This window comes from Nilaparvata lugens, chromosome 13 (assembly GCF_014356525.2).
Source record: "Nilaparvata lugens isolate BPH chromosome 13, ASM1435652v1, whole genome shotgun sequence".
Lineage (NCBI taxonomy): Eukaryota > Metazoa > Arthropoda > Insecta > Hemiptera > Delphacidae > Nilaparvata > Nilaparvata lugens.
In genome coordinates, this window is record NC_052516.1 from 2,677,938 (window position 1) to 2,691,051 (window position 13,114).

The 13,114-nt window shown below is 35.6% G+C and overlaps 1 protein-coding gene across 1 annotated transcript; it reads right to left on the reverse strand.

Annotated features, from left to right (window-relative positions):
* Positions 1-377: 377 nt before the first annotated feature.
* LOC111052341 (GDP-L-fucose synthase) lies at positions 378-12,630 on the reverse strand. Its single transcript, XM_039439573.1, is given in 8 exon segments — positions 378-803; positions 3,225-3,353; positions 7,083-7,119; positions 7,121-7,297; positions 8,643-8,771; positions 9,423-9,537; positions 10,575-10,760; positions 12,423-12,630. Coding segments are annotated over 7 exon segments (978 nt in total). The 5' UTR covers positions 10,727-10,760; positions 12,423-12,630; the 3' UTR covers positions 378-564.
* Positions 12,631-13,114: the final 484 nt, after the last annotated feature.

Genomic DNA, 13,114 nt, shown 5'->3' on the forward strand with positions numbered 1-13,114 from the left:
CACATCTTCTTAGCTATCTTTCCTCTATGGTATTACCATAAATGATACAGTATCATCTCAACTTGATACACATCTTCTTAGCTATCTTTCCTCTATGGTATTACCATAAATGATACAGTATCATCTCAACTTGATACACCTTCTTAGCTATCTTTCCTCTATGGTATTACCATAAATGATACAGTATCATCTCAACTTGATACACATCTTCTTAGCTATCTTTCCTCTATTGTATCACCATAAATGATACAGTAGCATCTCAACTTGATACACCTTCTTAGCTATCTTTCCTCTATGGTATTACCATAAATGATACAGTATCATCTCAACTTGATACACATCTTCTTAGCTATCTTTCCTCTATTGTATTACCATAAATGATACAGTAGCATCTCAACTTGATACACATCTTCTTAGCTATCTTTCCTCTATGGTATTACCATAAATGATACAGTATAATCTCAACTTGATACACATCTTCTTAGCTATCTTTCCTCTATGTTACTACCAGAGGTAAAGAAAGTAAAACTTTCCAAAATGTTTTTTAAACTTAGTTTGCGCCTATCATAGCCTAGCCGACTCCTGGTTAGCCTTAAACCACTCAACGGTCTCCCTGACAGCTTGGTCGAAATCGGTGAACTGGAAGCTGGAAGGTAGCAGAGATCGTAGCTTGCTGTTGCTGGCAGTTTTGCGTAGTTGCCCGTCGGCAACGCTAGTGTCGAACTCTATTTGACCGCCAAATTCAAACGCCGAAGCCACTGATCGCGCAGCTTCAGCTATTGTTACTTCGGACGATTCGTCGACTGAAACGAAATTGATAAATAAAATAATATATTGAAGAATAAATGGATAAATTAGGGCATGGAAAAAATAAGACTTGATTATTGCCAAAACCTCTAACTTAGAAAGCAATTTGAGTTACTATAGTGTAATGTAATCTTCTGCTCTATCACAGAATACATACAGAATGGAAAGTCGGCCAGTATCATGACGCCAAAATCCGCCACCTTGAAAGAAAGTCTAGCATTGTAATACAGTGAGGTCCACGTTATAATGGAAGTGTTTGATTAGCAATGGCATTGCTATTCTTGTATATCCGTCAAAAATCCAATAACGCTATCTCTTTCTCGCTTTGTTATGTTGGCAGACCGTCTTTTAACAATGTAGAATTAAAAGTAATTCAACAAAATATTTCATCTTAATTATGAAAATTGATTATAAAATTATTGAAAAATATAATTTCTTGCTTAATAATTTATCATTTTAAACGAGATTGTACCGTTAATATTACATCAATAAACCTGTATCAGCTATCGTCTATAGAAGGCATTGACAAGACAGAGGATCGGCAACGTTGTTCTGCTATCTTTCTTCACTGCCATTATAACGTGGACCTCACTATAGTTTCAATTGTTCAAATCAAACTATATCGTCATCAATCAATATTCCTACACTATAAAACGAGCAATTTCTGTTCATATGTTTAGATGTTTATATGTTTGCATTTTAGCGGATCTCGAAAACGGCTCTAACGATTCTCACGAAATGCAGAGCATACCGTAGTAGGTTTACAATTTAAAAATTGGATTGCACTAGGTCTCATCCCTGGGAAAACTCGCTAAAGGACATTAAAAGGATTATTATTATTATTCATCCTTGGAAAAACAGCTGATAATAATTATTTAGTTGTTTGTTGATGATGGAATTGAGTGAGCGAGTTCATATGTATGACACTGTGTCAAAATTATGACTCCGCTGTTGAACTTTTGTAATCATTCAATCAGGTACTTAGTGCCGGTTGCAAAAAAACCGGGTTATTTCTAATCCTGATTAATCTCAGTAGAACCATCTTTTTGAAATGGTCTTCTCTGATTTGGTTCACGTGAGAAATCATTCAGGATTAAAATTTAACCGGCTTTTGTGCAACCGGGCCTTTGTGAGGGGAAAATTTTGCATTACTCTGGGAATTAATCTCAATCCATTGTGATTGGATAGAACATTTCTGTATGAACTATGCATATTATTGGAATTTCTTCTTTCGTAATAAATTTTGTATGCTTTTGTACCCCAGAGCGAAGCTCGGTCCCCGATAATACTGTATTAAACTGAAAGATTGAACATTGAGCAGCTGATATCATATTATGGGTGAAGCCTTTGTTACACCATTATCAATAGATGAGTGAAAAAAATAATCATAAGAATGATTATAGTTATTTGTGCAACTAGTGCGCAAAGTGACAGTTTGCTGCACCGAAAGAAACGTTTACGCCCGAGCCGTAGGCGAGGGCGGAATGGTTTCTTAAGTGCAGCAGAGGAACTTTGCGCACGTATTTCACATTAAGTTTTTCCTACAGTTACCATTGAATATGAAAAGTGGGTAATTATGGGTAAAATTGCCTGAAATGCATCAAATGTTTTTCTGTGTAATTTTATTATTGATAAAAACCTTAATCCTAAAATCCTAAAGTCCTCGTTGTCCTTGGTTATAATATATAATGAATAATAATTAGCGCGTTGTGCTTGGTTGCACCTCTGCTCACTATAGCAGCCACAGCAGTCACTGTTACCAACTTCATTTTGATTTTGCTGCACTGTTGCTCCATATAACCTACTAAGTATTTTGCGTTGCCATGTTGCAAATCTGGAGTGCAGAAAAATTTTTCCCGCACTAGAGCGGAAAAGTGATTCTTTGCGTTCTGTAATCAGTGCAGCAATGGCCACTTTTCAACGTAACTGTAGGAAAAAAGAATAAATGAGGGTATGGAAAAGAAGACGGCTTGATATTGCCAAAACCTCCAATTTATAAAGCAATTTGAGTTACTAGTTTCGATTGTTCAAATCAAACTGCATCGTTATCAATCAATATAGTAGACTAAAAGCTTGAACATAGAGCAGAAGATTACATAGTATGGGTGAAGCCTTTGTTACACTATCATCAATCTCTAGTAAACTGGAAGCATAAACATTGAGCAGCAGGATATAATATAGTGTGAGTGAAGCCCTAAGATTGGCCATTAGCTGTCGACCAATGACGGTTAAGCTCGACTGTCATTGGCTGAGACAAGACAAACCCAACTATTCGCCGAATTGAAATAGGGTAGCATGACTTAAAAATCACTCTGTAGAAAGGGGAGAAGAAGATGATGTTATGAGAATACAAAGTGGTAAAAGGTAAATTTGATAAAAACATAATCTGAAAGGAATGAATTGATTGGAATGCTCACCTGATAAAATGATAGGTTCGACATCGTTGTAATTTCGTAGCACCCATACCATCAAACGAGCCAGGTCTATAGAATAGATGAATTGCCTCTGTGGCTTCCCAGAGCCTAATACTGTGAATTTGTCTCCACCTGAAATAACATTTACAAATACGATACTGTAGTATTTATAATTGAAAATTCAAGTGATAAATCATGAAAATATTTACAATTACTGTAGATTTCATCATTGGAAATTGAAAAAAAATCATTATAGTATCTACAATATTACTGTAGAGTTTATACTTGTTAATTGAAAGAAGAAATCATAGAATAGATTTGGGCTGGGCCAAGCCTGTTGTTCCTTCTTATTCATATTTATATCCTTGTTGGTTATCCATCTTGTCTTCACTATTATTATAACTATCGTATTTTAATATAACTTTAAAGTGAAAAAACAAACACTCACATTCCTTGGTGTGGGCTTGAGAGTGTGCGATACCAGCACAAAACGGTCGTCGCCACACCAAACAATGTGTTTTTTTTTTCACTTTAAAGTTATATTAAAATACAATAGTTATATTTATATGATTTGTGATTGTATCCATAGATAAATAAATATTTACAATTACTGTAGAGTTTATGCTTGGAAATTGAAAAAGAAATCATAACAGTATCTACAATACTGTAGAATTTATACTTGGCAATTTAAAGAAGAAATCATAACAATGCTGTCAATATTCTAGATATTCCTCTACTTAATTTTCCAAAGTCAGGGTCATGTAATCATCTTTGCATTAAGTGAGTTAATACAGTCGATACAGTAGTAATCTTCAATCTTTCTACAGTAGAAATAATACAATTCAGGATTAAATGTTTTAAAACAAAGACACGATTTCGAACAGTTATATTCAGTACTAGCCGTCAGGCTCGCTTCGCTCGCCACATCCGTCTAGCCATGGGGCTCCGCCCCCTGGACCACCGACTGGATCGTCCAAAAATGAGATCAGCGGGCTTCATTCCATTAGAAAGTCAAAGTACTGAGAAAACTCAGAAAAGCTGAGAAAAACGTTAATTTTAGGCTTATCTTTGATGAAATATTAAAGTCACCTCATCACAAAATTTTTAGACCCTATCTAAGCCTCTGTACCAAATTAGAACATTTTCTGTCTATTACTTGATGAAAGAACTGAGAAAACGCAAAAAACGCTAATTTTGGGCGTATCTTTGGTGTTATTTCAAATTCCTTCTAAAACAACATTATTACACCCTAGCTTAGCTTCTGTACTAAATTTGAACAATTTCTGTTCATTTGTTCTCGATAAATCTGAGAAAAAGCAAAAACCGCTGGAAAAACGCTAATTTTGAGCGTATCTTTGACGTTATTGCAAATTCCTTCTAACACCACATTATTACACCCTAGCTGAGATTCTGTACTAAATTTGAACATTTTCTGTTCATTTGTTCTCGATAAAGTTTGAGAAAACGCTGAAAAACACTGGAAAACACAGATTTTGGGCGTATCTATGGAAATTTTTCCAAATCCGTTCTTAGTGCGCCTCTAAAGGGCCAACTGAACACCAAATTTGAACGTTTTTTGTTCGGTAGATTTTTAGTTCTGCGAGTGAGTGAGTGAGTGAGTAAGTAAGTGAGTGAGTGAGTCAGTCAGTGAGTGAGTGCCATTTCGCTTTTATATAATATAGACAAGGAATAGCTAGATATGAGGTGTAATATAAAAAAACTGTGAAAATGTTGTAGTTTTTGACATACTGCACGCTGCTTCCTTGTTGCAGTTCTATACGACTTATTAGGATAGAAAGAAAGAAAGACTATTGATCACATGGAGCATATTATGTGCCCCACGAACCCCATGGAGCTTAACACACCACTTAATTTTTTTTATTTAGTTTGAATTTAATCTAAATATCATACAATCTAAATACTTTTTCGAATTTACATAATCAACATATTTCGCCTGTCAAGGATAACATATAAACGGCAGCAAAATATTAATTATAAACTTCTCTTAAGGTTATTTCTTCAACTGGGGCTATTGATGTGAGAGTCATCAGAGTCAAGAGGTATGGGTCAGCATAGAAATGTCCTTTAATGTAGCCTCGGAAAATGACGGGGAAAATACAAGAAGTAATATCATAGCTTCTTGACATTAGTGACCTTGAAAACATACATTTCAAGGGACAACTCTGATTAAAGCTAATGAACCATTATATCTATAATAATGCAGCATACAGGGTCTGTATAATAAGTAACCGGACTAACCTCAGGAAATTTTTTATGGGCAAAATATGTACAATTTTTCATTAGATATCTTCAATGTAGTCCCTATTGGAGTCGATAACACGCTGATACGCTGATTTTCAAATCCCTGAACGCTCCCTGGAAGTCGGCAACCTCTATGCTGTCTAGAGCCCTCGTCGTAGCACCTTGAACGTTTTCCAGAGCCCCGAACCGCGTCCCCTTCAGTTGTCTCTTGATCTTGGGGAACAAAAAGAAGAACTCTTTGGTTCACAAAGAGCTTGTGCCACCCGGCCACACTGTAAACAACCACTACTACAGAGAGGTGCTCCGTCGTCTAACCGCCCGGGTTCATCGAGTCCGTCCGGGGATTGCCGACTCGTGGATCCTCCATCACGACAATGCTCCGTCGCACACCTACCTGTTCGTCACCGAGCAGTTGGCCAAACAGTCGAGAGTAACGTTGCCACATCCTCCTTACAGCCCGGATATGGCACCACCGGACTTCTTTTTGTTCCCCAAGAGACAACTTAAGGGGACGCGGTTCGGGACTCTGGAAAACGTTCAACGTGCTATGACGAGGGCTCTAGACAGCATAGAGGTTGCCGAGAACCGACTTCCAGGGAGCGTTCAGGATTTTGAAAATCCGGTATCAGCGTGTTATCGACTCCAATAGGGACTACTTTGAAGATATTGTAATATTACTTTTTTTCTCGATTAAAATCGAATCTTCAATTCGAGATCTATAAAACTTGATAGTAAATATCAGAGTAATCGATATACGGACAACTTTTTGACTGAGAATTTATCGTAAATAATTGTGTTGCATGGTATCACCGGAACAGAGTTAACAGAATTAACAGATAATATAGAGGATATATAAATTTAAAATAACAGTTTCGAGATAAAGTTTTATTGAGAACAAATGTAAAATGTAAATTCTAAACTTGTAATTTATAATTTTTTGGTCACGTGTTCATGAAGTCGTCACTGGTTTGAGGTGTGTCTACAAGGCTTTGCTCTGTACTTTGTGCTTTTGGTTCTTCTCTAAAAATGGTGGCTGGCTATGAAAGTGTTTTGTGCTCTCTGAATATTTTTCTGTTTAATTGAAATTTTTAATGTTTTAAATTGAGTTTTGAACAGTTTATAATGTCTATAATTAATTGTTTCTTGTGTTTACAAACCTATAGCCATTGTTTTCAACTATATAAACTGGATAAGTATTTTAGCTTGTAATGATGCTATATTATGTTTAAGTGTTGTTCTTTAATATTGCCAAAATTCTTCTGAAGATTATAAGTTGGTTTGTTCTGAAAACTGGATTTCTCATTCATAAGCAATAGATCCATTCATAGTTTATCAAGAATCTACTATTTTGGAGCCGATAACTTTCCTTAGGTTAATAGGTGAAAAATGCTATCCAACCGATTTAGGAGAAATTAGTAGCACGGCAATATCTAATGGAAAATTGTACATATTTTGCCCATAAAAATTTCCTGAGGTCAGTCCGATTACTTATTATACAGACTATGTATATAACCAATTCTTTGTCTACTTAGAGACAAGGATGCAAACCTATGTTCATCAGATGCTGACTTTCGAGCGTGAATGCCTTTATACACTCACCAGTTTGCATGGTAGCATGCAGCCGACGTATGAGACCCCGGTATGACATGACTGTGTTGTGGATGGAAGTTGTCATGTGGTCCGAACACATTGCAAGGCACCACCGACGTGAACATCTTGCCATGCTGCTCGTGATAGGCGTGGTTCGCAACGTCCAGCATGCGTTTCGCATACGAATAGCCGAAGTTGGACTTGTGTGGAGGGCCTAGGTGGATCTGCAATCAAAATTAAAATTATAGATTTAATAGAGAGAATAAGTATTGAAAAGAATACATGTATAGTGAGGTCCACGTTATAATGGCAGTAGATGAAGATAGAAGATAGCGATGCCGATTCTCTTCATTAATTAATTATATTTCTACACTGTCAGAAACATAATTGGCATCGTTGTGGACCTAGAAAAGGATAGTACTACCCGGCTTTGTCGAATGATAGACAAGGATAGCAAAACCAAAGTTGATCAAATACTGTCATTATAACGTGGACCTCACTATAGCCTATTTTGGACTATGCGTAACCTTATCTAAATTTGTGAGAGGAATAGCACAAGGTTACCTTATTTTTTTCTCTCCCTATCATTCTTGATGATGTACTTTTTGTATGAATCAATAGAGAATAAAGAAGGATAATCAGGTTGAAGATAATAGTAACCTAGATGGATGCCAATTCAATGTTTTTAACAGTATTCCAATTGAATTCTATTATAGAGAAAATATAGCAGATAGAAGATATCACATGGTATGGGACGTTTATGTTCCAAATGTTACTGTTGACTCAAGCCAATAGTCCTATAGTAAGGTACACGTTATAATGGCAGTGTTTGATTAGCAATGGTATTGCTATCCTTGTCTATCATTCAACAAAGCGGATAGCGCTATCTCTCTCTCGCTTTGCTCTATTGCCAGATCGGTTTTTAACAATGTAGAAATATAATTCATTAACATAATATTTTATCTTAATTATGAAATCATTTTAAAATATATATTTTTTATTTTTTTCTTAATAAAATATAATTGATAATTTTAAACGAGAATGAACAGTTAATATTACATCAATCAGCTACCGTCTATAGAAGGCATTGACAAGACAGAGGATTGGCAGCGTTGTTCTCCTATCTTTCTCTACTGCCATTATAACGTGGACATCATTATAGTAACTATGTGATGCTGGTAGTCTCTCATTCTGTGCCACTCTTACCCGGCCCAAACGGTAATAACAGAAGTAATCAAGGTATTCCACTCTATGGAACATAAACGACCTATTTCATATGGATATCTTTTTGTGCTATCTTTTTTCTATGATGCTATCAAATTTAATTCTATTACTTGTAAACCTCTTCGAGTTGTATATATTTTTTCATGTAATGTGTTCTCAATAAATAAATGAAAAAACAAATGTTATCAAATGATTGGACTTGAATCACAGCTATCAACTATAGAATGCAGTGGAAAAAAATAATTGACAAACATGTCACATCATTTACATCAACTTATTAATGTTAATCTCACTACATTCATCAGTTTCTTAACTGATAAAGACAATTAAAAATCAATATCTTACCATAGTCTCATCAATGGGATAGGTCGTCTTGTCAGGGAAAATGCAAGTTGACAGACATGATACAACTTTTTCGACCCCGGTTTCAAAACTTGTATGAAGTACGTTGTCGTTGATTTGTAGATTCGTTCTCTGTAAAGGAAAATAATTGAAAATTGCTTAAAAATGATTGATTTATAGATCTTCTTGGTGTGGTCTCCAGGTTTACAAACAATCTACATTGTCAACTTGAATACTAAATTAATAAACCTCGACCTCCTCGACTGAGCTACAAAATTTTAAAACTGAATGATTAATAACTACATAGAACCACAGAATGCAGCATTGTATTCTGTGCAGTATCATAGTATATGTAATGTTTTGTATACATTGCATATGTATTTGTAATCTATTTATGGGAAACCATAATGGGATATGAGTATATTAACATATCGTGTAATATTTTTAATACAATGAAACTGTACTTTATTCTGTGATAGAACTGAAAATATTTTCTAAAGTAGATCAATTCATTCACAATCTTATAATAGCCTAACAAGACTTTATTATAATAACAAAACTATATAAAGTTCAATACATTTTCCAAAGTAGCTCAATCAATTCACGATATATTTATTTAAGCTATTCATTCAGTAATGGAGGCACAAATAATAATTTGAAATATATGGGGAGAGGACATAAGGCTGAATCCAGACAGACATTTCAAAGTGGAAATTTATATGAGAAATGACTTGTTCTTTCACAAACTCGCCTAGAAAAATTATAAGTGAACAGTTTACTCACCAGAAAATCGAGATTACTAGACATATTATGGAAAAGTCCACCAACTTTGGCTGCTAAATGGATGACATGGGTTGGCTTATGCTTGGCGAATAGTTGCTTAGTCTGTTCCAAGTCACTGTTGAAAGGAAAAAAGATTGAGCAATACATATATTAAAATAGCTTGAAGCAGATGGTATAGCAAATGATAAACAAAATAGGCCTATATCACAAATCACTTATTTATTCATAAAATTATCACATCAGAAACTAGAAATACGTTAAAAACTTCTCCTGTTCCAAATGATTTTCAAATTTAAAGTGTTAGTTATCAAAAGTAAAAATCCAGCAAGTGAAATTGTGTCTTTGATTTTTCATTAACTTGAATTTTTTTCATTAACATCTCCATTATTCATAACACATAACATTAGACATGTATTCATAACTGGTCACATAGCATAAAAAATATATTCATAACTAGATTAATTGAATTTAAAAAGATATTCTTAGTTTATTCAATAATTCAGTAGTGCTGTTATTCAGTACTTCAGTAGTCTCTATCACTTGCTGGATAGATTGCATCAAAAAATTAAAAGTTGATAACAAAAACTAAGATTAAGATGGGAGGTCAGTCATAGACCTCAGAAAAAATGTTATTGCCTCTTCAGATCTCAGAAAACACTGTGTTGCCTCAACTTCATTCAGGGAGTAGAGTGCCAGACTCACAGGCTTCTCACGAAATGCCCTCCCAAAGATTTTCTCCTCCTGCTCAAGGATATACACCAGAATTCTGTTGAGAATCCTGGATGAACAAAGGATAGAAAAGCTATTATGCGATCGAGTCAGTCTGGCATGAAGCAAATTTATATCATTCCTCCTCCTTGTGTTGTAACTGTGTACATGACCTCTTTGCTAAAAGTTATGTTGGCCTCCAAATTAATTTCTTCCTGTTGGGATTGGAATATGTAGTTCCATGTTTATTTTGAACTAAAATTGTAAAGGAATTGTACGTGAAAAACTAGCCTTATCTTGTACTGTGTTATCACCTTAATTTGGAAGAAAAATGACACAAGGAGTGTCTTATTATTTTATTAAATCAGTGTCATTTATATCACAAATATATGAATGTAGATGTATCGTAAATACTCAACAAAAATTGTGAACAAATAGACTCACCTTAAATCAGCATCCTTGGATCCAATGAAGATCCATTTTTCATTTGGCCTTTTTTCATCATCACTTGAAATGACTTGAGCAATTGCTCTACCAACTAGTCCTGTTCCCCCAGTTACCAACACTATCATTTCTTTATTACTCTCTCCACTCATAGTTGCAAGATTTGCTTCAAATTGTCATAACCTGCTGGAGAAGAAGGAAGATGATTATAATTAGCAAGTTATTCATTTGGTAACAGTATGACAGTCGTAAGGCCCATTGACGGCTTATATTCAGGCGGTGGGACCTTCCCGCAAGGGACTCCCCACCAACAAAAGCCATACGAATTTACTTTTTTATTCATTTGGTGGTTTAGTTGATTAGGAAAAGAAGATAATTACTTACAATTACTTGATACCTGAATCATTAGTCGTTGACTGGGATGACCAGACAGACTGTGTCATGGAAAATTTGGGATACCTCCCAAATATCCAAGTCGTGATCAGGGCCAGGTCTTCCTGGATAGATCGTATTAACGGGGATAGATCCCCTCAGACTCTGGTGAGGCCATGGACCTCATTGGAGGATAAAGGCTCATCCTCCAGTTCTGTCCTATAGTTATATCATCAGCGAATAGATGGCTCGTTCCATTAGTTGCTTCTTTATCATTCGTTTGAACATTATTTTTTCAGCATCCTTTACAGACTTTAGGAGCTGATTAAACAATTTAAGTGCTGTAAAAGCTTCAACCTAACCATTTGGTCCTGTAGTTCTATTATCAGCGAATAGATGGGTCGTTCCATTAGTTGCTTCTTTATCATTCGTTTGAACATCATTTTTTCAGCATCCTTTACTGACTTTGGGAGTTGATTAGACACTTCAAGTGCTGCTTTGTAAAAGCTTCAATCTAAACATTTGGTGTTTGAATTGGCATAACTTAGCTAGGATGGATGTCTCTAAATAGTAATCAAAGATAAGGCTTGTATTACATCAGGAGATGAGAACACCATGCTGGGACACCAGATTTACCTGCCACCAGGATTTGGTGAACAACTGGTTTCTTACTTGGAAGATAGACTCTAACCGGGTCTTACTTGGATCGCCAACCAGGACACTCCTAGGAGACCTCCAGCTTGCTTTACACTCGGACACCACTGGTTACAAACATGGTGTCCTAATGTATTACGAGTCAAAAACATTGTCAAGCTCTAGACTATTGTAGTAAGGTATACAATACCTTTGATTCTTACAAAATCATCAACTCTAGAGTTGATTAGAGACTTCAAGTGCTGCTATGTAAAGGCTTCAATCTAACAATTTGGTGTTTTTAAAATTAAATTGAATTGGCATAATTTAGCTAGGATGGTTGTCTCTAATAGTAATCAAAGATAAGGCTTGTATTACATCAGGAGATGAGAACACCATGCTGGGACACCAGATTTACCTGCCACCAGGATTTGGTGAACAACTGGTTTCTTACTTGGAAGATAGACTCTAACCGGGTCTTACTTGGATCGCCAACCAGGACACTCCTAGGAGACCTCCAGCTCGCTTTTTACACACGGACACCACTGATTACAAACATGGTGTCCTAATGTATTACGAGTCAAAAACATTGTCAAGCTCTAGACTGTTGTAGTACGGTATACAATACCTTTGATTCTTACAAAATCATCAACTCTACAGCTTGAAAAATAACAAATAAGTACAGTAACAAAGATTTAGAACCAAATGTAAACATTTTGGTCATTAGCTTAGAACAATTGAAAGATGATAAGGCACTGCACAAGTTAATGCTATAGTAGACTTTAAGAACGAATAAGCTTAATAAATAAAGTAGAAATATAAAAGGTAATCAAGAAAACTAACCTATAAATGCAATGTGCCGAACTCCAGTTTTTCTATGAATACTCAGTTTAAATTCTGGATATCTCTGAAGATTGTTCTGTGATCCTTTATCAGTTGAAAATAGCTTTGATAAATCACTTTGGAAGCCAATAAAAATAAGTTTGACGTGTCTAGAATAATGTTGACGTAGAATACAAACAAAAATTTACAACTTACAGCTGAGCAAGCAAATGATATCGATACATCGGTATCGATAACACTGCATATCGACACTCTCCTATCAATAAAGAATCGATATCGTTTTCGCCAATTTAAATTTTTTAAATTTATTTTTCTTTCTGAAGGTGATGCCCACATGAGTCTGAGGCTTGTGCGTGGGGAATGGGGAGGGGTGATGATGAGTTTAGAGTGGAGCTACAATTTTAGGTGGCTTCCAAGCCACTTTGCTGAGGATGATGCCCACATGTGCCTGAGGCTTGTGCGTGGGTGATGAGGCGAATGATGATGATGAGAGATGAGTGAAGCTACAATTTTAGGTGGTTCCAAGCCACTTTGCTGTAGATGATGCCCACATGAGCCTGAGGCTTGTGCGTGGGGAATGAGGGAGGTAATGATGAGATAAGAGTGAAGCTACAATTTTAGGTGGGTTCCGAACCACCGGTAAGCGGTTTTTCAAACAAAAGTTAACAATTTATGCGTATAATATAAATTTT